At 35.1% G+C, this 24,634-nt stretch overlaps 1 protein-coding gene across 7 annotated transcripts in view; it reads left to right on the forward strand.

Moving 5' to 3' along the window:
* The window catches only part of ALKBH8 (alkB homolog 8, tRNA methyltransferase), a 90,808-nt gene that overhangs the window by 9,716 nt on the left and 56,458 nt on the right, over nt 1-24,634 (forward strand). For all 7 annotated transcript variants that reach the window (XM_045556676.1, XM_045556678.1, XM_045556680.1 and 4 more), the window contains exons 4-8: nt 725-856; nt 1,499-1,594; nt 2,976-3,080; nt 4,719-4,789; nt 21,399-21,505. In XM_045556676.1, coding sequence (XP_045412632.1) covers nt 725-856; nt 1,499-1,594; nt 2,976-3,080; nt 4,719-4,789; nt 21,399-21,505 — 511 coding nt within the window. The remainder of the gene's footprint in view (nt 1-724; nt 857-1,498; nt 1,595-2,975; nt 3,081-4,718; nt 4,790-21,398; nt 21,506-24,634) is intronic.

A 24,634-nucleotide genomic window follows, 5' to 3' on the forward strand; every position in this document is an offset into this window, starting at 1 on the left:
ATAGAATCTAGTAGATAATTATTATTTTTATGACTTTTTATATTAAATAATTCAAAGATTTAATTTGCCTGGCAGAAAAGCTTCAGAAATCATGTCTGTAATATGAATGATCAGCTCCCTAACAGTAAATGTGAATACAGTATTCCCTTTATCTAATAGTAAACTCTTTTTTCTTTTCCTTCTAGAGCTATACTTTTCTAAAACTTTGAAGGGCACTGGAACTTAAATTATTTTAATATACAATAGATAATTCTTCATGAATGATATTTTTTATTCTTTATAAAGTTACATGTTATTTTACATTTTCTCTTACTTGACCATATCTAGTATCAAGAGACTGAGAGCAAAAATGAGCATTTAAATTCTTATATTCATTATTTAGAGACAATCTGACTTTTCTTTTTTTATGGAGGTGCATACTGTGGATATTATGAAAAACCTCATCTTAGTGAGATTTAAAAAGTGATTTAATCATGTTCAAACAGAATATCTGAATAAATACTGTTCTATTTGCTGTTGCTAATTGCAGTAGGTAAAATGTACCATAATTTTGATCTTGGTCTTTGTTTCTGCACTTTTAATATATTGTGTGCCCTTCAGTGTTCTTATTTCTGAAAATGAGGATTGGGAGTTTTGTGAATTGATAAATAGCTTTTGAACAGAATTATTTGTATATAGGAACTTTTAATTTTGTATGTGACTATTTTAATGTATTTTCCCATAGCACAATGGAAAGAGTTGGGGTCTCAAGCCTTACCACCAGGCCTCATGGTAATAGAGGAAATAATTTCTTCTGAGGATGAGAAAATGCTTTTGGAAAGTGTTGATTGGACAGAAGGTACAGATAATCAAAATTGTAAGTAAAACTTTTAAATCTGATATTTAAAAGTTTCTGCAAAATATCATGTTACTGCTCTTCCTCTCTTCCTCCCTTTTTGATTTATTAATATTTCCTTAAAATTACTGAAAGTAGCCTGAATCTAATGTTAGGCTAGTCATACTAACAATTATTAGGAACATTAATAAAAATGACATTTATATAGCTATCAATTATATAGCTCCAAACTGATTAACATTTATTACCTAACATTTATTATAACCTAACATATTATTTTTTTCATTCCTCTCCACCCTAAGGCGAATTTTCCATGTGGAATCAGCGTTCAGTACCAATGTAGTAAGAGCTTCCTGGAGATATTTGTAAATTAGAGTTGCTCTTGACTCTTTCTAGATCATTAGTAGTCTTGTGAGTAGCAGTGTACATGTTTAGCCTTCAGATTGATTGGGTGAAATTCTTTAAAAGAGTTTGTTACAATTTTAGACTTGAAAGAACAGCAAAGGTGGGGCAGAATGTTTAATTTTATTAAAGACAGTAATTTAACAGTTAACAGAAATTACCATTACTAAACTAATCCTTACTCAAAATGTTGACTTTGAAATATACGAAGGAATGCAATTCTTTTGCTTCCCAATAGTTTACTTTCTTCTCTTCACACAGTTCAAAAATCCTTAAAACACAGAAGAGTAAAGCATTTTGGTTATGAATTCCACTATGAGAGCAACAATGTAGATAAAGATGAGCCATTACCTGGAGGTAAGTAATTGTTAATAAATTCTGGTTCAGAAAAAAAGATTTAATACACTAGAAGCGTAATATAGTTGGTAGGGCATGTTTCATATATCATTTGTAGATAAATTTTCAAAACAATTGGTTTAAAATGTTTTAATAAATAGTTTTGTTGTTAAAAAAAATATCAAACATATGGATAGAGCTAAAGTTCCTCTTCACTACTGTCCTTGTGTGCACACTTCTCAGAAGTATGTACTATTAACAGTTTAGTATATGTATATCCTTCCAATTCTTTAAAAAATGTATTTGCACTTCAAATACATATACACCTATACAAGTACATAGTTGTTACCATATATAGTATTGCATGGCATTATAGCATACATTGTATATTCATATATTACATGTATCACACCAACTTGTCCTTTCCCTCCACTGTATGTCTTGGAGATCTCATATAGATTTTTATTTTACCAAATGACCCATAATAACATACTCAATTAGTTCCCTATTGATAGACATTTAGGTTATTTCTAGTTTTTCGCTTTTATAAGTAGTGCTACAGTGAATATCTTCATGCACCTCTTTATGCACTATGCATGAGTTTCTTAAGGGAGACTCCTAAGAAGTAGACTTATGTCAAAAGTCATGCCCATTAGGAATGTTAATAGATACTGACAAATTGCCTCCCCAAACAGCTATACCAATGTATTCCCACAAAATGTATACCCCGTTCTACCCACCCCTACCAACATGTGGTATTGTAAAACTTTTAAATTTGTAATTTCCTGATTAGTAGTAAGGTTGGTCATTTGTTTTCCTTTCCTGTGAATTCCTTTTCATCTCCTTTGCCAGTTTTTTCTAATGGATTGTCTAATTGATTAAGAATTTACTATATGTTATGGATAGTAATCCTTTGGTATAATTCTTTATTGGAGCTAAATTTAGTTATTTTTTTTAAATGACTTTAGTCTTTCCTTCTATCATGAAATAACTTTTATGACTCTAAAATAAAAGTAAGTTAGTTCCACTTTGAAAGATTTTTTTTTGAGGGAAATAATTTAAAATAATTAAATTTGAAATAACAAAAAGAAAGTGGTCAAGTTAACTTCCAATATGTAGTATATTTTTATAATTTTATTGCTATTTTACGGAATAACAAAATTGTTAGTACAATTGTTCTTTTAGACTTTTTATTTGAAAAAATTAATGTAATAACTTTTAAGATTCTTCATTTTTATTTTTACTTCTTAATTTTGTTTTCCTTGTGAGTTCATTGTTATATTAATGGATCTGACTGCTAAATTAAAAGCTGAGTAATTTTTATCACAGTGACTTTTTTTATTCTTGGGTGAAACATGCAACATAATTATTTTAGTTTTGTCATTATGATTACTGACTTTAGGTCTTCCTGACATTTGTAATAGCATTTTGGAGAAATGGGTGAAGGAAGGTTACATTAAACATAAACCTGATCAACTGACCATAAATCAGTATGAACCTGGTCATGGTGAGTATTTCTTCTTTTAAAATTTCAATCATGTTTCAAAACTAAGTAGCTTACATAACTCTCTAAGATCAAAGATGTTATTTTTTAGCTTAAACTATTATATTACTTTGCTTATGTTTGTTACCTGTGTTGACCTCAATCCCTTGCAAATCTACACTTCAATTCCTTAAGGAACTTGCATCTCAAAGTGTAAATAGACTGACACAAACTAGTTTGTGTTTTTTTTGTTCCCCTCTCAGAATTGCACTTAGAAAGGGAGACAATGGCTTGAAAAACATAGGAGACATGTGTCATGGAAGAAACTAAATAATTTACAGATACAGAGGAGGATAATTGGTTGGGTGATCTTTTTCTTTCTACTCTTTTTGAGAATGTGGAAGACAATTTGAAGATGGCATGTTGGTGAAAAATCTTTAGGCTATTGATTTCTTGTTAGCAGTATCTTCATCTGATACTTGCAGTAATCAAATGATTTTAAGGGTTTTGCTTATTTATTTATTTTGGCTTAAACAACAGACATGTATTTTTTCACAGTTTGGAAGCTGTGAGGTCCAAGATCAAGGTGTGGTGGATTGGGTTCTTGTTGAGGGTTCTCTTCCTGGCCTGCTGTGGGCCACCTTGTCTCAGTGTGCCCACAGGGCCTTTTCTGTGTGTGTGAATGCACAGACATACAGAACTTCTGTTTCTTATAAGTCCAATCTTATCATATTAGGACCCCTCACTTACGGTCTTTTTAATTTAAGGGTTTTATTAATGGCAGGAATTGTGGAGTTTTATTTTCTTTACTACATTTGTCACAGTGAAAACTGAAGGCAGAACATAGCTTTAGATCTGTAGCCAAGTGGAGTTGTTAATACTTCACCTCTGAGTTAGAGAGACATACTGACCTTGTCACTGGCACAGCTGGACAACTGGAGACTGTCCCCATAGAGGCAGAGGCTGCTCCCATAACACAGGACATGAAGGAGCATGCGTTAGATCCTTCAAACCAGCTATCTCTGAAAAAGAGAGAGGAAAGGGCTGAGCCAAGTGAGCTTGGCTTTAGACTAACCAATCAGCTAAGGCATTCCTTGTTTATCTTATTTACCCGTCTATCTTTCTGTTTATCTGTAAGCTTCTTGAGGATGGGGACTGTCTTACTTGCTTTGTGTACTGTCACCATGTAGCAATGTTTCTTTTACTTAAGAGGTGCTTAATTAATATAGATTGATAGATCTATGGAGGAAGGCTTATCTTAATTATTGATGTTTAGTCTTTACACCTGGCTGTTGCTTTTCTTCTGCAAGTACTTTGGAATCTAATGTTCCCAGGAAAAAATGACTTGTGTTTATCTTTCACATCTTCTTTTTGGGCTAGAATTGGATAAGTGTCCTAGTTAAGCAGTGACTCCCAAGCCTTGATTTTAGAATCAAGTCCCAATGGCACTTTAACTTGAAGTTAAGACATTTTTAGTTTAGATTTAGTTTTAATATATTTTAGTTGCGTTCACCCTAAGTGTTTCCTTTTAACTGAAATTATAGTACCTTCCCAATTGCCAAACAATATTTTCACCATACTAGTGTAAGGCTATATTTAGAGTCATCTTAAGTCTACTAAAAGGAAAAATGAAGTGACATGTTATCCTATTTTCCATCTTAGGAATTCCTGCTCATATTGATACACATTCTGCTTTTGAGGATGAGATCGTTTCTCTCAGTTTGGGGTCAGAGGTAAATGTTCAAACATTTTTAGTAGCTATAGCATACGTCTTACCTTGTACAATGCCCTTTTCATAGGATTCACCCACATTCTTCGTTAAAATGAATTAAGATTTAAAAATGTAAAGGAAGGGCACCATTAACACTTTGATTTCTTACAAATGTGAAATTATCACAGCCTCTTCTTTTAAATGTCCAAAGTTTTATCTGTCAGCTCATTGGATGCCAGGAAAACACTTGTAATTTAATTTTTTATTTTATACATATCACTTTTAGCAAAGTTAAAATCTAGACTTCCCTTGGCGCACCCCGGCCAACCTTTGACTTGCTGATACGGCATTGCCATCTAGTGGCAAAAGGCAGTAGCTGCAGGCCGTAGAAAAATGAAACAAAACTAAAATGTATGTGTCCAGAATTTTGATAAAATTTTAAAATATATTAGGTGATTCAATCTTTTCAAAAACTCTAAGCAATAGAGGATAATATCTTCATTTTTACAGATGAAAAATAAGAGACTCATGCAGATTCATTCATTTGTTTTTGTAGTGGCACTTTGCTTGAACTCCTAAAGAAGATTAAAGTGTGATGTAAGGTGATTCAGGCAAACTGCTGACAGAATTTTAGGTAGAAATCAGAATTTTAAATCTAGAAGAATCCTTAAAATATGAGGCCATCTAATCTAACTAGAGGTTGCATTACGTTCTGATCTTGTTCTTAGAGGCAAATACTATTTACCAGTTTTTGTATTTGTATAGTTCACATCCATGCTTTGGCTTCTGAACCTTTGCTGAACTTGTGTGATCATGTTCATAGTGTAACTAGACAATTAGTGCTGTTTCTTTGATATGACAAAACCGTCTTATCAACTACATGTGTGGAGTCTTAATATAGGTGCTTTCAAAAATAATGAGCATGAGAAAGAAAGAAGGAGCTTTTCTCTGGTTTATTTTTATTTTTATCCCCCATCTTACTTGTAGCTTTAGGGGACCAGTGAAGAACATCTTTGTTTTTATTCCCCCAACTATGTAATCAGTTGAGAAATGAGACAAAAGATAATTGAAGTTCAGAGTGTCAACTTTACTGCTGAGAAAACCGATGACAGAATATGGCTTTAGATCCGTATCCAAGTGGATTTGTTAATATTTCACCTCTGAATTAGAGACATACTGACCTTGTCACTAGCACAACTGGAAACCTCCCCTGTTGAGGCAAGGGCTGCTCCTATAACATAGGACAGCCGTCCCCAACCTTTTTGGTACCAGGGACCGGTTTCATGGAAGACAATGTTTCCACGGATGGCGTGGGGGGAGGCGGAGCTCAGGCAGTGGTGTGAGCAATGGGGAGCAGTTGTAAATATAGATGAAGCTTTTCTTGCTCACCTGCCACTCACCTCCTGCTGTATACCTCCTCCCCCACCCAGTTTCATGGAAGACAAGTTTTCCTTGGAGGGGAGGGGAAGGGGGTGGCGGCCGAGCTCTGTGGCCCAGTCTCTAACAGGCCATGGACCAGTACTGGTACGCGGCCTAGGGGTTGGGGATGGCAGACATGGGACATGAGGAGCATGTGTTAGGTCCTTCAAACCAGCTGGCTCTGAAAAAGAGGAAAGGGCTGAGCCAAGTGAGCTTGGCTCCATACTAGCTAGTCAGCTAAGGCATTCCTTCTTTCTTGGGTAGTTGTAAGTGAAGGGGTGGAGAAAAGCTAGGAGTATGCTTTCTACTTTTTACTCCTAGGGAAATTCCCTCCCTTCTTGGGGAAATATGAGGTATGGAGACTCAGTATCCCACCAGCACCCTACAGAGTCATGATGCAGTTTTTAATGAGAAGTTATAAAGAAAGGAAAATCTGCCCTTTAGTTGAACTGAAAATCTGGTGCAATTGTCTTCATTTGGTGTTTCTGGAGACATAATTTTCAGCTACCAATTTGAACAATGGAGTTTTTGGTTAAAGCTGTCTTTGTCACAGCTGAAAAATATATACATGTTATACGTTATGACAGGGACAGTAGATTTTCTTTTAAAGATAGATTGTGAGGATAAGTGAATCTTTGTAATTTGAAAGAAATATTTACTAAACATTTGAGTTTATCAAGCTATTTAAAACAGACTACTAAATTTGGGCCTTTATTTCATCTATAAAATCGGATTCATCGTATTTCTTTCCTGCTGAAGGATTGTGATAGGACTAAAATGAGTTAATATATAGAAAATGTTTTTCAAACTCAGAGCAATCCATACATGTACAGCTCATTACAGTATGCTTGCTCTAGGGTTCCTTACTTGAAGTCTTCACTTCTATAGCACAGGGAAACTCATGTTCCCATGGCCTAGAAGTAGGATTTTAAGAGGTCACCAGAAAGAAAGATGGCTTTCCACTCTTGCACCCTGTGCTTTTCTGGTTGTTTTTTTTTGATGCTATGTAGTTACTTGAATTCTCTTCTAGCACCTTGCCCCAGACCTAGAATCTTAGTACCATTCCTTTATACATATTTCTTTATTTTTTCATCTTTGACATCATCAGTTGTTTTAAGAAATTTACTCTAAGTGCTTATACCGCTTCCCTTTCATTGTAGTAATTTTGTCAGAGGCATTGTTGTTTTGTTTTGTTTTGTTTTGTTTTTGGTAGTGGTTTTTGGTTTTATTTCTCCTCAGCTAAAATCCTTGAGGTTATATTTAACTTTTATTTTCTTCTCTTTCTTGGGAAATTTTTAAGATCTTTCTTAATTCTTAAATGCTCCAACTCAAGGTGTTCCCATGAAATATTCTTAACTTTAATATAAATCTTACTTAAATGCCTTATTTTTATCTTATTTTTATGACTACTTGAGTATATTCTTAAAACTCTTATAGTACATCTAAAAGATAGTGTACATTTCTTAGTAAGCTAGACGAATCTTGCTTTTTTCAAATATATTTATTTTATTTGTTTTGCCTCTACAACTAAGTTGCAATTTTCTTTAATGCTTTTATACTTCCAAAGGTATTACAGATATACATATATGTTATACGATATGTATAAAAGTGAGGATGCTTTCAGCAGCAAATAATAGCTGAAAACTCAAAAATGATTACACAACAAAGACAAGTTAATATCTCATATAACAAGATGTTTCCAGGAAAGCTAGTTCCAAAAGTTTTAACTCGTTGGCTTAGCTCAGTGATTTCATCAAGGAACCAATCAGGTTCTTTCCATCTCAAATACTCAGTGCTTGTATACCTAAGGACTAGCTTAGGGAAATATACAACATGGGGTAGATTGCATCAGGACATATAAGAAAAATATAAACCTTGTGAAGTCAATTAGACTTTTGCTTTTAAGTACTCCTTCACTAGTAGGTTTGTCCTGTAAATTGCAGCCTCCCTTTGCTGGCCAGATATTTTGAAAGATACCCTTGCCATAAACCTCCTTGTGATAATGAACTAGTAATGTTGTTGGGCAGATAATCAGTTCATTAAGTACCTATAATCAGTTCATTAAGATCCGATAATCAGTTCATTAAGTACCATAAGACTTGGTCATTTGAGGATAAAAATGACCATGTGACATGCATCTATTTAAAACCAGAACCAAACTCTTATTATAAGAAAGAAAGAAAATTTTTGGTTAGGAGTTCAACTGGAAAAGTGAAACTAAAATTTATGAAGATAGGTTCTTAAAAATTTTTTATTTAGCAGTATTTAGATTATATTACACTGCACACTAATTTTTAGGACAAAGGATGAGTCACATGAATTTTGGTATTGTTTTTCTGATAAAATATGATAGCATGATAAAAATTTCTTTATTTTACTGTTACAGCTTGATTTTAAAGAGAGCCTTTTTTTTTCCCAGAAATATTATTGAAGTCTTTATCCGTTTTTCCAAGAGTCTGTCTTAAACCTCTGATATTCACATTATTTCATTTAGAAGCACCAATTGTGCATCGTTATTGTGTTATTTTCTCTTCTTCACTGTACAAGTCCTAATTCTGCCATATTTTAAAATGTTAGATGTCTTTGCATGTGATTTAAATGGTTCCCTGACATTCCTTTCATCAACTTTAGAAAGTCTTCTATCTTTTGCAAGAATTGTAAGTTTAATTTGTTTTGTATTTGTGTTGCATTCGCTAACATTTATAATACCAACATTTATGGAAAGACTGACAAAGGGGTTACCATATGGGCAGAGACAGCTGCTGGCATTGAAGAGAGAGAGATATTTGGGCAAGTACTAATTTTATAAGAAGTTGGTTCATCAGTAAATATTTCTTATTATGATGACTTTTGCAATTTAGTGGGCTAAGATAATTAGCTACTTGGATGAAAATGCCCTCTATGGAATGCCTTCTAGGGGCCACATCTTTCGTTATATTGCTTGTTCTCTTTCCAGGCCCATGCTTTCAGCAAACACCTATTGAGTCCAGCCTGAACTCCTGTCAAAGGGTATTGAATAAAAATTCTTTAAGAAATGCCTTGAAATACTCAGCTGAATGGTTTTGTAGCTTTTCTAGGTTTTTTCAGTCTGGTCTGCATGTCATTTGCCCCAGAGATATTCTGATCCTTTCTGATCCTGTAGCAATTCTCATCATTTCTGTCTATCAGGAATGAACAGGGCACTTCTCTTTTAAGAGTTTATTCCTTTAGTGGACAAATATTTCTTTTTCTTTTCTTTTCTCTTCTCTTTTCTTTTCTTTGATAGAATCTTGCTCTGTCGCCCACGCTGAAGTACAGGGGCATGATCATAGCTCACTGCAGCCTTGAACTCTGGCTCGAGTGATCCTCCTTCCTCAGGTTCCTCAGTCACTGGGACTACAGGCATGCACCACCATGCCTGGATAATTTTTCATAATTTTTTGTAGAGACAGGGTCTCACTATGTTGCCTAGGCTGGTCTGGAACTCCTCGTCTCAAGCAGTCTTCCTGCCTTGGCCTCCCAAAGTGCTGGAATTACAGGCCTGAGCCACTGCATCCAACCTCATTACTTTCTGATCTTCAGCCACAAACTGGGAAAAACATTAGATATTTTCTTTATGCCACTTAAAACAAATGCAAACTGGACTCTAGACATACTGACTTCATCTCCAATCTCAAATTCAGCCCTCAGTATTTGCATTTATAAGCAGTGTTGACAGCCTCTGAAACCAGTCTCTTCTTTTTGTTTTCAATCTTGATTCCAGGGCCCATACTTTATTTTTATCTGAGATTCCTTGGAATATTTAGTTCCCAAAGTTCTGACATATGGATTGTTTCTACTGTATAGCTCCTTTCTCCTTTCTCTCATCCTTTTTAGCTTATTTGTGACATTTTTCATCTATCTTTGTAGTGCCCTTAGCATTAAAATAGTGATCTGCCATCCTAGTGAATATGTACTTTTCTTCCTTATGTGTGTGTGTGTGGTTTGTATCTATAGCCATGGTTACTTCCATATGGCTGTATATGTTGATGTAGACGTGGAAAGAGAGCATAATTCTCATGTGGACTAGTTACATCATAGTATACTTGCCATGGCTTGGGCCAATCTTCATTTTTCTTATCTAACATGTGTCTAACATTCAAAACTTCTAGAGTAGACAAGTAGATCTGGTTTGTGGGCTGGAAATAAATAAATACTTTACCTTGTTTGATCATTGTCAGTTTTTATGTATTAAATTTTATTTTCATTTTTAAGAATTTTCTCAGAACTTATGCTCTGAAGATTCTCCTATTTTTATGTAATTTTCTTATCTTTCAAGATCTTTTGGAAGCCAAAATTCCCTTTTGTATAAATTGGGCAAATGAGAGTCAGTGCTGACAGTTCTTAAAGTGTACTCTCCATCTCCTTTATATGGAATAGGAGCTCCTTTTTTCATGCCCCTGCAAAACAAATAATGGCAAAGACATATACCAAGTAGTCTGCTAACAGTCTATGTCACAGCATGACATCATAAAATAGAATATTGTGCTATACTGGAAGATTTTAGAGTACCCATTCTTCTATCTTTTCGGTTAAAATTGTGTATATTTACTTTGTAGCAAGAAAGCAGCATTATTATCACTCTAGCTGTACTGTAGAACTAGAGTAAAATTTAGAAAATCAGTGGCGTTCAGAAAACTGCAGTAGAGGCCTGCTTGGTGATATAGTTGATGCTAGTGAGTTCACTTAAATTAGGGAATAATAATAAAAGATACATGCATACTTTAAATGTTTTAACTTAACGCATATAAATTCACTCAAGGATATTTTGTTGTGGGGCCAAGGCCTTTTTTCTCTGAGGGTCCACAGTCTGCCTTGTCTTTTCCAGTTTCCATTTCTTTAAAGTAAAGCGAACGCATAAAGACATTCATGAAACCATCTAATTGTAGGATTTTATGTATTGATGTTTTTATATTCAATATTTTATTATTGAATTATCACATCTGTTGCAACAATGTATTTATTTGCTCACTTTTATTGAGTCTTTCTGCAACATTCACCTTGGTTTATACAGAAAGATACTATCTTGCTCAGTTTTCATTCATCTGTTTAATATTAAATTAAATAATTACAATGACAAGGGTAACTGGAACAAAGAGGTTTGGAAACATACACAATTTGACTTGTTGAGCATGCAGCTCTACTGGTGAGAACAGAAGTGCATGAACATATTGGAGAGTTGCTTGTCATCAACAACCAGTCTGGGCATGAGAGTGCTTTGCAGAAAGAGTGGAACATATGGTTATTTAAATGGATGTTGGTTGAAAAAGTGTTTACTTATGTGACTAACATTGTCCTGGGCAATGTGGGGGATACAAAACTATTTTCTACCTTAATTTTTTTTCCCCTCAGATGTTAGACCTGAATATCCAACATTCTGAAAGGGATTTTAACTTGTCTAAATCAAAACTTATTATCTTTGTCTTCAGCCATTTACCATAGAGAACAAATCTGTGTTCTTTCTGGGTTTCCTGCTCTGGCTAATGGCCCCACTGATTACCAATCAATCAGTCTATTCAGAACTTGGGAAATACTCTTGACATGTATTTTTAGAATTGTAAGCTTTGCTTTTAAGTACTGCTTTATTGCAGCCCAGGTTTTCTTTTAAAAACTGCTTTGTGTTAGGGAGGGAGCTCATACCTCAGGCTGAGAAAGAATTCTTGACTCAAATATTAGGATAGGTTTGAAGCAAGAAGTTTATTTTACTCTCCAAGAGAGGAAAGGGCACTGTGTGATAGAAAGAAGTGCTGTCTGGAGGACGAGTGGCTTGCTTGGGCTTTTACTGGGATAAAGGATAGAGAATAGTTGTAAAACAAAAGCAGAAGGCAGTTGTGTTTTTTTCTTCTCTGCTAGACTAGCTTTATCGATTCTTGGAATGTGGTCTGGCCGATGTGGAGGAGAGTCACACTGCTTTTTCTGTCTGCTCACTACTTTTCCAAGTGCTGTAAAAACAAACACTTAAAAAAACAAGGTAATCCACAGATGGTTAAGCAAACAAAGGGGCAGTTATGTGCAGTGATATTTTTCTTCTGTTAGATGGTTTACTAGCAGTGGGGTCCTTTCACTTTATAGAGGTGTAACTGACATATAATAAACTGCACATATTTAATATACACTCATGAAACCTTCACTATACTCAAGATAATGAACATACTCATCATTCCCAAAAGTTACCATATGCTCTTAGTTTTCCTCATGCATTGAAGATTTCATTTACTTTTTTTCTGGCTTATGTTATTGCTCTTGTTGAGGGTGACTTTTATTTCTCTGGCTTCTTTTAAATTTTTTTTTCTTTTATCTTTTGTTTTCTGTAGTTTTATTTTGATGAGCCTACTTATTTTGCTTATTTTGATGAGTTTGTTTTTTCTGCTTGGGGTTTATTGAGTTTCTTAATCTCTGGATTGTTTTTTCCCATCAATTTTGGAAAGTTCTTAGTCATTGTCTTTGTAGATTTTTCCTCTGCCCTGTACTCTCTCTTCATTTACCTTTTCTCTGTATTCTTTATTTTATTTACCCTGTCTTCTATGTTTTCTGTCTTTTGTTTATCCATGCTTTACTCCAAATAGTTTCTTCTGTCACCAATTCATTCTTTTGCCTTGTCTATTTTGATCGTAGTTTCCTCTAATTCCCCTCTCTTAGATCATTAAATATGAAATGTCCAATGGTCAAGTAACAGAAAAATGTAAAATAACTGAAAAAGTTAAAGCCTGTGTATACTGTTTTCAGATCCTTGGGTCTGAAACCTGGTGTTTATACCAGGGCTAGATTCAGCATTAAACAAGTCAGGAGACTTGGGTTCTAGCTCATCCCTATTAGTAACTTTTAATTGACCATGGGGAAATCACTTTGTTTCTGTGCTTTCTGTATTAAATTGAAGTTGGCACATAATGCTTGCATTTTAATTGTCGTAGAGAGTTGATAAGCAATTAGTAATAATAATAGCAGCTACTATTGCTTCTATTCCTACCGTCATCAACACTGCCATTACCATGATGATCACCACCAGCAACTAATCACCTATTTTATGCTAGGGACTATGGTAAATGCTATATTAAGTGACATTTTCTTTATGGGGAGAAATTCAGGGTTTCAGGAATAGATATACCCATGATTATTGTTCTTATTACCCTATCTCATTTTGATTATCTGTGTATATGAATCTATTATTTATTTGCTTAAGAAGGAAAGCCTAGAAAATAAACAAATTTAAGCTAAGTATTTATAATATTCAACATGCTCTGTGTTTCCAACCTAGCATCTTTTCTTTTTTCAAGCTTATTTTTCTGTTATGCAGTATATATTTTGTTCTCCATTGTGCCAGTTGGCAACGTGTTTAGAACATTGAGTTAAAAGATGCCTTCTCTTTTCATTTTGCATTACACTTGAGCCTAGCTAGACAAAACAGTTCAAAACCATCTGTATTTGGGGGTGAAGAGGAAGAGATGGCAGAATCTATTCATTCAACAGCTGAGACCTAGTTTCGGAAGGCAGAGTTGTATTTGAATGGTGGAATTTGCCAACTTCTGCTATAAAGTAGATTTTTTGTGATGTTTTCTTTTAAAATTTTTCCTGATCTACTTTTGCCTATTCCACATGTGCGGTACTGCAGCCATGTTCCCAGATGTGTACCCTAAATGTATACAGAAGCATCAAATGATGTTCTGTCTCTCATTTTCTCTCCCAGCAGCGATGAGAAATAAGGGCCTTTGGATTGCAGTGGTATTTAGCTGCTGCATATATTAATACTACTCAAGGGCCCACTCTTTTATGTCATACAGCATCATCACAGTTTATCCCCTCTTATGACCAGAATATAGACACCTGTACTTTATAAAATTGCTGCTGACTGCAGGACAGGGGAGCAGAACTTGTTTTCTTTTAGTCATTTTCAAATGGAAGGTCTTGTATGTTGACTTCAGGAGTGTTGGTGACATTGTCTCTTTTCCTTTGAGTTTCACAAGACTTGGTAATTTTGGGATTCCAACTTTCAAGAAATTTAGCCAAGTGGATTTAAGTCTCCTATGTGTGATTTTGTTTTGTTTTGTTCTTGTTTTTTTTGTTTGTTTTTTAAATATTTCTTGCCAGTAGGACCCAGGGAAGGGAAATGGGTTTGTGGTCGGCCTTGATTTTAACTTGTCTTAAAGGAGCAGGCTGTCTGACATAGTTAGAAGATTTAAAGACCACTGACATCAGCCATTAATCCCCAAGGTGTCTCCAGGGCAAAATTAATATCAATTCCTTTGCCCTGGAAAAATACGGCATATGAGCAAGCTTTTCTTCCAGCTACCCTTCAGCTTAGCAAAGTATATTTCTGGGGGTATCATCTTTTGTGGAATCTTCTTTTTGCTATTTAAAATAAAAAGCAAACTCTTAATTCATTTGGGTCAAATGAAAATGTTAGCACAACTATAGAAGGTTTGCATTTGGTAGGCTGTAGGAAACAGGTAGACTTTCAGCTATGAAATATTTTCTCCAGTTAAATATAGTAAGTTCTGGCCTCTCAGCTCTTATCATTCTCTGTGAATCACACATCATTCTTTACATCATATTGTCACTTGTCCAGATACTCTTCAGGGGTTTCTCTCAAAAGGTTAATGATCTGAGCCTGTTTCTAACTATTAATGATCAGAATTAAGTTGTATTCTTTCTCAGAAGTGTTCCCAGTAGCAATATATTCTTCATTATCCTGTTTAGCTAACATGGAGATCTATTTATTCCTTCTTGTGCTTGTCTGTCATCTGTCTTATCTTTTCTTGGGTGACAGAGTGATAACTGCGTCTGGGGTCTTCATTCTATTGTGTTTTGGATACGTAAAGGTTGTGTAAGATCAGAGTGTCTATGGTTTTTGTTTGTTTGCTTTGAACTGAACATTATCCTCAGTCATGTCCCATGAGTTTGCTGGGGACTTGATCTTTATTGACTCTGCCATCTCAGAAAATAGGTAAAACCAAAAAGAATAATTGGAAAAACCTCGTGTGGAGCAAAACTGTCATATGGCAGAATGATTCAGCAGTTGCAGGGGAACATTATTGATTGTGAATCCTTAGAGAATTTTTTCTAAAGTCCTTTTTTTTTTTCTTTTTGTCTTTTAACAAACATTTAGTTAAGGTACAGATACTTAAATGTGAAGATACTGAAAATATTTTATTGTGATGATGGAATGTTCTAAGAGAAATTTAATTTTTGTAGGAAATCTACATTTAATTTTATAAATAAAAGTTATATCCTTAAATTAAAAAAGCCCTATATTGTCAAATATATAACAAAATAAATTTCAGAGATGTAAAGACTTTAATGTAAAGAATAGCACGAAAATCTGTAAGAAAACAGGAGTAAATATTTGTCTGATTAGGATGGGGGCTTTGTAAGCATACAAAGATATAGACTATTTTTGTGTTTTATAAGCACAAAACAATAGATTGACAGCATAAAAAAATGTAAAACTTTTAGGGCCAGCTATTTAAATTATAGGGCCCAGTTCAAAATGAAAATGTAGATTTCTTGTTCAGAAAGCAAGAAAATGTACCATTAAAGGTACTAAAATATAAAGTCTTTTTCTTTTCTTTTGTGGTCTCATCTCATCTTGTCAAGGTGTGTTTTATTTGTTATTTAATGTCATTCTTAGTAAAGAAATCTAAATTTAAATTATTGGTATGAATTCTGTCACTTTATATTGCATGATACTAGTCTTAAATACAAATATAAGAACACTTAACTCATATGTGGAATCACCAAACTTAATTTGTATTTTGTACTTGTACATATTTGTGTGATCATTTTTACCAGAATGGTGGAAATGCTGCACAAAACTAACTCAACTGTAACCATTTTTGTTTCACTTTTTAATACATGCACATTCTACTAACACTATGTATCTACCTTCAGCTTACAGAAGAGTAAGGAAGGACTGGAAGGAAAAGGAGCTATGGGCTATGAGGAGCTCCAGACTGAAATCCTATGATTTTTAGTCCTTACCATAGGCAATTACAAAGGCTTTCCCTAGCTCTTCTTATGGGGGAAACCCCTCCCCACCCTAGACATAATACACAGCCAGTGCGTGACTGTCTCTAAGCTGAGTTGCAATAAATGAGTCAGGCTTCCCTGGCTGGTCATGCTGTTACGCCTGTTGGCATTCCTAGCTCAGGTACCTTCATTCCCGGGGTCTCTTTATCTGAGGCCTTTGTCCAAGGTCCACTTCAGGTAGCTCTACCAAGGCCACCTTGTAGGGGGAGAAGCGGGAAGCCTCCAAGACACTTTTCCTTACTCTGACTTAGTACTTGTTACTTTTCAGCTCCTAGTCCTTTCCCCTCACCCATTCCCTGACTCCTGGGTTCATAAAACTGTTTTGTGTGGGGCTCCCTCAACAATGAGGCGATCCCCATGTCTGCAATGATCCACCTTACCCTTGACTTGTACAATGTTTAGTGGGGGAAAATGGGATGGGGGGAGTCTGGTTTTAGACCTTTGCTTATACTATTGCAATAAGTGATCAACTTTCGTTTTTTAGCTTGTTGCTTTAATTGGCTACTCTGACACCTGGCAGCTGAGCTCTTTCTTTCAGCTCAGGTGAGCTCCTGACAGGTGGTCTTATCTTTCCATTTTTTTCTGTGTCATCATTTTCACTGTAAGTGGTTGGCTAGTACAGGAAAGTAACACAAGTAAGAAAGAATGTAATGGTGGGGTTCCTCTGTTGCTTGTGTTTCCTACAACACCATTGCCTTCTTTCTCTGCCTTTGAAGCAAGTTCTGGTGGCCTTTCCAAGCCGCTCACTCAGTGGTAGATATAAATGCTTACCTTGTACTCTGATTCTCAGTGAACTCTCACACTTTCTATGCTCATGAGACACTGAATGCATTACCCATATGGGCCTCAAAGAACTGTTGACAAGCATGTGGTGTGTATTTCCTCTGCTCATGAACATGCTCTGTTGTTCCATCAGACCTCATTTAACAAAACACAAGTTCAACGATAATGTTAAGAATTCTAGGACAATGACAGCAGAGCAGTAAACCTAGCATAGAGGCCCTTGTGTGCACAGAGCTCTTAACACAGGTTGTGTGTTCATGAACCTGACCCTGAAAACTTCTATACAATGAATAACCATAAATGAAAATATACCAATTAGGAATAGTTTGTAATTTAAATCTGCAGTGATTTGCAAGTTAAAGCAATAATGTATGGTTTATTTATTTTTTGAAATTAAGATTTTTAAAAGAAAATTATATTCCTGTGTTGGTGAAAATATGATCAAATAGTTTCATACTGCTAGTGGGAATGTAGATTGGTACAGTCTTTGGAAAGCAGTTTGTCTGTCTATATTAAGAACTTTTAAAATTGTTCAAATGGTTTGGCCTGGCAACTCTTTTTTTTTTTTTTTTGAGACAGAGTCTCGCTCTGTTGCCCGGGCTAGAGTGAGTGCCATGGCGTCAGCCTAGCTCACAGCAACCTCAAATTCCTGGGCTCAAGCGATCCTACTGCCTCAGCCTCCTGAGCTGGGACTACAGGCATACGCCACCATGCCTGGCTAATTTTTTCTATATATATTTTTAGTTGGCCATATAATTTCTTTCTATTTTTAGTAGAGATGGGCTCTCGCTCTTGGTCAGGCTGGTAGCAACTCTTATTCTAAGATAGAAATTATGGTAGAGGTTTATTAAGTTGTTCATTGAAATACTATTTATTATAAAAGTTATAAATATCTCAACTATCTGGTAATACAATATTAAGGTAAATTATGATATAGCCATATGATGTAATATTTTACAGCCATTAAAAGTGATATTTCATATATGAGTAGTGTTTATATTATACTGTATAATATGGAAATACCAAGATGCCATATTTCATAAAACATATGTGTTCAATTACATAAAAATTTTGGCTGGGGTACAGTGCATACCTGTAGTCCCAGCTACTCAGGAGGCTGAGATGGGAGGATCTTTTGAGCCCAGGAATTCAAGTCTACCCTGGGCAATATTGTGTGACCCTGTCTCTAAGCAAAAAAGAAAAAAATCAATTTTACTGGAAAAAAGCAGATCTGAATGTTAATAGCGAATGTTATCTCAGGAGAGTTAGATATTTTATTTTTTCTCTATACTTTTCTATATTTTATTCATTTAAAAATGTGTGTTTAAAGTTTATGTCATTATTTTTATATTGGGAAATTCTTTTATTTTACAGGTAGAGGATTTGTGCTTCTTAGGTTTATTATTATTATTTTGTGTAATCATTTTTAAGAACAATTATTAGAAAAATAATAGCCACGGTGTATATTTGAAGGCTTTAGTTCTTTTTGTATTCTCATGCCTGGCACTGTGTCTAGCACAAAGTCATAAAATAAATTTTTATTGAGTATAAAAAATAGCTTTGTTGTTTTGTTACACAACATGAGGTGAGTCAGTTGACCCAATTGTTACTAGTCCTTAACATAATGGTTTACAAAGTTAGTGCTCAACAGATGCAGCAGGAAGAAAGACAGATCAGTAATGGTCATCGATAAGCATCCTGTGTGTCTTTTAACACACTTCTCATAACATTGGGCTTGTTTGGTAACATACTTTTCTTCTTTGAATGTCAGTTTGTGTATGTCAGGATAAGTATTTACAAATCCATATCATCTTAATATATCTCTTGTCTGTTCTGATTCTTTAAACTGAAATTTTTCTATTTGAAAATCATTACTCTGTTGATAGGAGGGAATGTGTTTGAATTTCACAAATACATATGTATTGTGCATTTGTAAACTATGTTGACTATTAGCCAGAAACTGTAACCTCCAGGTGGGCAGAGAGCCCACTTACTCACTATTGTAGCCTTTGATATCTCACACAATGATTAATAAATATTTGTTTAGGCCGGGCGCGGTAGCTCATGCCTGTAATCCTAGCACTCTGGGAGGCCGAGGCGGGTGGATCGCTCCAGGTCAGGAGTTCGAGACCAGCCTGAGCAAGAACGAGACCTCATCTCTACTAAAACTAGAAAGAAATTATCTGGCCAACTAAAATATATATAGAAAAAATTAACCGGGCATGGTGACGCATGCCTGTAGTCCCAGCTACTCGGGAGGCTGAGGCAGTAGGATCTCTTAAGCCCAGGAGTTTGAGGTTGCTGTGAGCTAGGCTGACGCCACAGCACTCACTCTACCCCGGGCAACAAAGCAAGACTCTGTCTCAAAAAATAAAAAAATAAAATAAATAAATAAATAAATATTTGTTTGATGAATGAATTAGAGTCTAGCCTTCTAGAATATTTTTCCATCATGGCAGTTTTCATTTCGACATGGATTTCCTTTAAGCCACAGATGATTGTTTCTAATAAAGTAATAAATATGCTCCTTATTCTTTCCTATGTGTAGGCTTTTGCTTCTATTAAGGAAATTGAGGACTAGGCACAGTGGCTCATGTCTGTAATCCCAGCACTTTGGGATTACCGAAGTGGGAGGATTGTTTGAGGCCAGGAGTTTAAGACCAGCTTGGGCAACATAGTGAGACCCCGTCTCTACAAAAATAGAAAAATTAGCTGAGCGTGGTGGCATATGCCTATAGTACCAGCTACAGAGGCTTGAGCTGAGGTATATGGAGGTGGCTTCAGTGAGCTATGATGGCACCACTGCTGCACTCTAGCCTGGGCATCAGAGCAAGATCCTGTCTCTAAAACAAAAGGAAAATTGAAAACTATATACATTGGTTTAAAAGTGGGCCACAGTGGCTTTTTTTTCTACCCCCCTTCTCCCCAGCAATTTATTATGAAAATTTTCATATAAAAAATTTGAATTGTACAGTAAATAACTATATATCCACTACCTAGGTTCTACCATTAACATTTTAATACACTTGCGTCAGCAAATATATATATCTATCTCTTCATCCTTCTGTTTATTAGTCCATCTTCTTTTATTTCGACATTCTACAAAAGTTGCAGGTATCAGTATACTTCATCTCTAAAAATTTCAGAATTAATCTGCAGTGTTTATAAGTAGAATTATTTTAGAGTATGATTATATGAAATTATATGTGGATATTTGGAACAGATAACTTTTGGGAAATTATATTTTATCATCTTACTTTATTTTCTACACTTAAATTGGAAGGATAGGCTAGAAAGGGAAAAAACCAGCTTGGATCTGTAAAACTTTTTATAGTGTGCAGAGAATTTTTACGTTTTATCTAATTTGATCCAATATTATTATTAATAATAACAGCTAATATTATTCGATGCTAACTTTGTGCCAGGTACTGTGCTAAGTTTACCTTTAAGGAAGGTACTATGCTAAATTCTATTCATCCCACTTTTACTTGGTTGTCATATTTATTTTTCAAATGAGTTGATTTACTTACTTTAAAAAATATTTTCAGCCCTGTGATACGCCTTTTAAATTCACATTTGTCAGGTGTTGCTATCTTTATACTTAAGTCTTTGGTGTTTGATGAGTTCATAGGACATAAACATTTTCTTGGGTATTGTATCTTTTAGGTTGCTATTCAGAATAATACTTGAGCATGATTTAGGAAAAGTTGTTGAAAATGTTCCTGTCCTCTTTTATTACCTCTTATTAATCAGCCTCTAATTCCAGTATGTTGTATGACTTTAAAGGTACAAAATGGATTATATGAGAGTCTGCATTTAATAGTTATTTCTTCTTGGAGTATTAATTAATTAACATTCTATGAATAATAACAAATCATAGCTACTTTTTGTATATTTATTGTGTGCCATGTACTGTGATTTATATCCATATCTTTAATTCATGTAACAACTCTGTAAGACTTGAGAAAAACCAAGGCACAGGGGTTAAATGGCTTCTCCTGGGTCACATGGCTAGTAAAGAGAAGAGCCAGAATATGAGTGTTTCAGCTTCAAAGTCCCTGTGTTTGACCACTACCCTACGGTTTCCAATGACGTGAGCTTCAGACCACCTGCTGCATAGTTTCTTGGGCTGATTGTTAGAAATGCAGTTGTGTGAGCCTTGCTCCAAACCTGCTGAGTCTGAATCTCTGTGGATAAAGTATGTTTTTTTGTTATTCAGTTGATTCTCATGCACACAGAAGTTTGAGACCCATTGTACTACGCAGTTTTACAAGCATTATCATGTTTTAATCTGTTAGCCTAGAAAGATAGCCAGACTATTAATCATTCTCATCCTTGGAGTACATGAAATTTTGGATTGATCTTTATGCTTTTGTTTTTGCTTCAAGATTGTCATGGATTTTAAGCACCCAGATGGTGTCACAGTGCCAGTTATGCTGCCTCGTCGGAGTCTGCTGGTGATGACAGGAGAATCTAGATACCTTTGGACCCATGGGTATGTATTCAAATGACCTTGATGGCAGAATACCTTTTGCTTTATGAGACTTCTCATTCTTGTCTGTCTGAGCCATTGGAACTATGCCCTATGCCTGCACATTGAGGCTTCTGGGTTCAAACCTCCTAGGAGCATCTATGGCTTTTTTTTTTTTTTTTTTTTTTGAACATTATCTTTTTATTTTGAAAAACAAATTTAAAGCAAAGAGGCAAGCATAGTACAGTGAACTCCTTTCAGCTTTCACCTACCTTTACCCATTGTGAACCTTTTGCCATATCTTTGATTTCTCTGTCACATATGTTATTATTATTATTTTTGCTGAATCACTTGAGGGTAAGTTACAGAGATCATGGCCCTTTACCCTAAGATGCTTCATTGTGTATTTCCTAAGAACAAGGACTTTGTATCAGGGGTTGGCAGACTATGGCTACTGGGCCACATTCAGCCCTCAGCCTGTTTTTGTACAACTCTTGAACTAAGAATGGTTTTTTACCTTTTTAAGGGTTGTAAAAACAATGAAGAATATTTGGCAGAGACTATGTATGACCCTCAATGCCTAAAACATTTATTATCTGGCCCTTAAGAGAAAAAGTTTCCCAACTCCTGTTCTATGAAACCACAGTGTAAATCCTCAAATTCAGGAAATTCAACATTGATAAAATATTGTTTATCATATTCTTAAATAATCTATATTCAGATATTGCTGGTTGTATGTTAAGAGTACTTTAAGCTTTCTATCTGATTCAATCCATGATCCTGCATTATGTGTACTTGTCAGTTCTGTTTAGTCTTTTATTCGAAACAGTTCCTCAACTTTTCTTTGTTCTTTATGACTTGACTCTTTTGAGAAGGCCAGTTGTGTTGTAGAATGTCTCTCAATTTGAATTCATTTGCATTAATTAAAATCTAAAGAAATGGGTATGTGCTTTTGGTAGGAATTCATCTTTAGCCTTTTGAGGAGAGAGTATTACACTGCTAAAATTTACAAATATTGTCACTTATATTGCTGAATTCTGTGCTTATTTATTCTGCCCTGCTTGAGATTTTAGCTCACGTATTTTTATAAAAATTCATGGAAATGAACATGTAAATGATTTTGCCCTAAATGTGAGCCATAAAAAATGATGGCCTGATTTTTTGTACTGGGGCTTAAATTTATCTGATGTTTTTTTCATGGCCATTTAAATATTTGTACTTAAAATGGTGATGTGATCCATTGATTTCAAGTATTCTTGGACTTTTGAGAATAATCATATTTTCTTTTTGGGATTCAAGCAATTTTGCTATCATTAATGTTTAAACTTCTTAAGAGTGATGGTATTGTAACTGCAACCTCAAGGGGGTTCCAACCTGGGTCCTGTTACTCGTTGCACGGAAAGCCAATTACTTAGTCAATAAGGATTGCCAAGGAAGAAAGGGATTTTTAATGCAAATGACATCAGCTAGAAGAACAGGGAAAGTAGCCTCAAATCTATCTCCTGACTAATGGAGAGTGTGGGCTTTTAACGAGGGGCTACATGCCTTAGGGCAGGCTGTGAAATTAAGGAGAGATTTTGTGCATTGGAGCAGAGTAGTGAGGGATTGTGAGTCTTGGTGTTAAGATATCTGCCTATGGGCCTTCAGCATCTCAACTCCTTTGTCTTGGAGAAATTTTGCCATTTCTGTAAGATGACTCAAAAGGTCAAGTAGTTTGTTACATGATTGTGGTCGTCAAGTTCTATTGGCCTGAAAATCTAAACCATGAGAGGGAAAGGATTATAGAAAAACATATAGGGACCATGGAAATTTATTCATAGATCTATTATAGCAAATGCAAAATAAGGACTTTGTATATACATATATATATATGTATATATATACACACACACACACATATAATGAAAATATTTTGGGTAATGGTACAGATGAATCTTCCTAAAACACTATTTGGATCACATTATTCTTTTATTGGACACATGTTGTGCTATGAAATGTTAACAATAGTTATCTCTGAAAAGTTAAAGTATAGGTAAGATTTATTAATATTTTTCATCCTTGCTCTAGAATCAAAATTCTTTACAATATTTTCAGGGAAAGAAAACCCTCAGTATTATTTTTGAATGCTACCCTCGATACCCATTGCCTATAATGTGACTTTGTGTGGTGCTGTGTGTGCGTGCGTGTGTGCGTGTGTGTGTGTGTGTGTGTGTGTGTGTTAGGACAAGAGAGAGATGGAGAAATGAGGAAAGGAGGGAGGCAAAGAGACCAGGAGAGAGAGACATCAAACAAATGATATGCCAATCCACTGAGATGTTTATCAGAATCTTTGGGTGGGAAGGAGAATAGATTGAAAAAGCATATTTAATACACTTAAAAATATATAAACTACAGGAAGTAAACCTTGATAAAACTTTTTGATTGCTATGCTGAAAAAAAAAAGACTAGAAAGCACTGTAGAAGGATGTAGAGGGATGTGGACTGAAAAAGGTGATTACTGCTCTATAATATTAATTGCAAACACCTCAATCTAACTTTAGTTTGATCAAGTTCAAATTTACTATTCTAGCCACCGTGCCCCTAAATCAAAGGTGGCAAACTGGCAACACATGGGTAAACTTAACAGATGTGTTCTCTTTGGCTGGTGCAGGAGCAGTAACTGAGACCGAATATCACTGTCTTCCTTTAGACGAGGCCTCCTTCTCCAGTTCCCTCTTGTTCCTACCCCTTTCTATTAGTCCTTGACCTCAGGCTGAATATCAGTTGTCAGTTATCACTGTGCTTGTACAATTGTTTTTATCTTATAATCTAGTTACATGAAAATTGAATATTTCTTGAACTCATGTCTGTATTAAAAGTAGGAAATGGAAAGCTAGACTGAGAAATATGTGTTTCACTCTTCTTTTTTGAAATGAAGACTATTCCTATGTGTTTAATGTCAAACAATGTTTTTTAACAAATCCACCTGCTTCATTTATTTATGTCATCTGGCCTCAGGAGGCATTATTTCATGGGATTTTGTCAACTCTCCTTTTAAATTATTTCTGGAGCATTTTCTTTGTGCCAGGCATTGTTCTAAAAGCTTTATGTATATTAACTAATTTAATTCCCACAATCATGGGGGAAGTTTGTTCCATGGTTTTGTTCTCATTT

This window comes from Lemur catta, chromosome 7 (genome assembly GCF_020740605.2).
Source record: "Lemur catta isolate mLemCat1 chromosome 7, mLemCat1.pri, whole genome shotgun sequence".
NCBI classification, from domain to species: Eukaryota; Metazoa; Chordata; class Mammalia; order Primates; family Lemuridae; genus Lemur; species Lemur catta.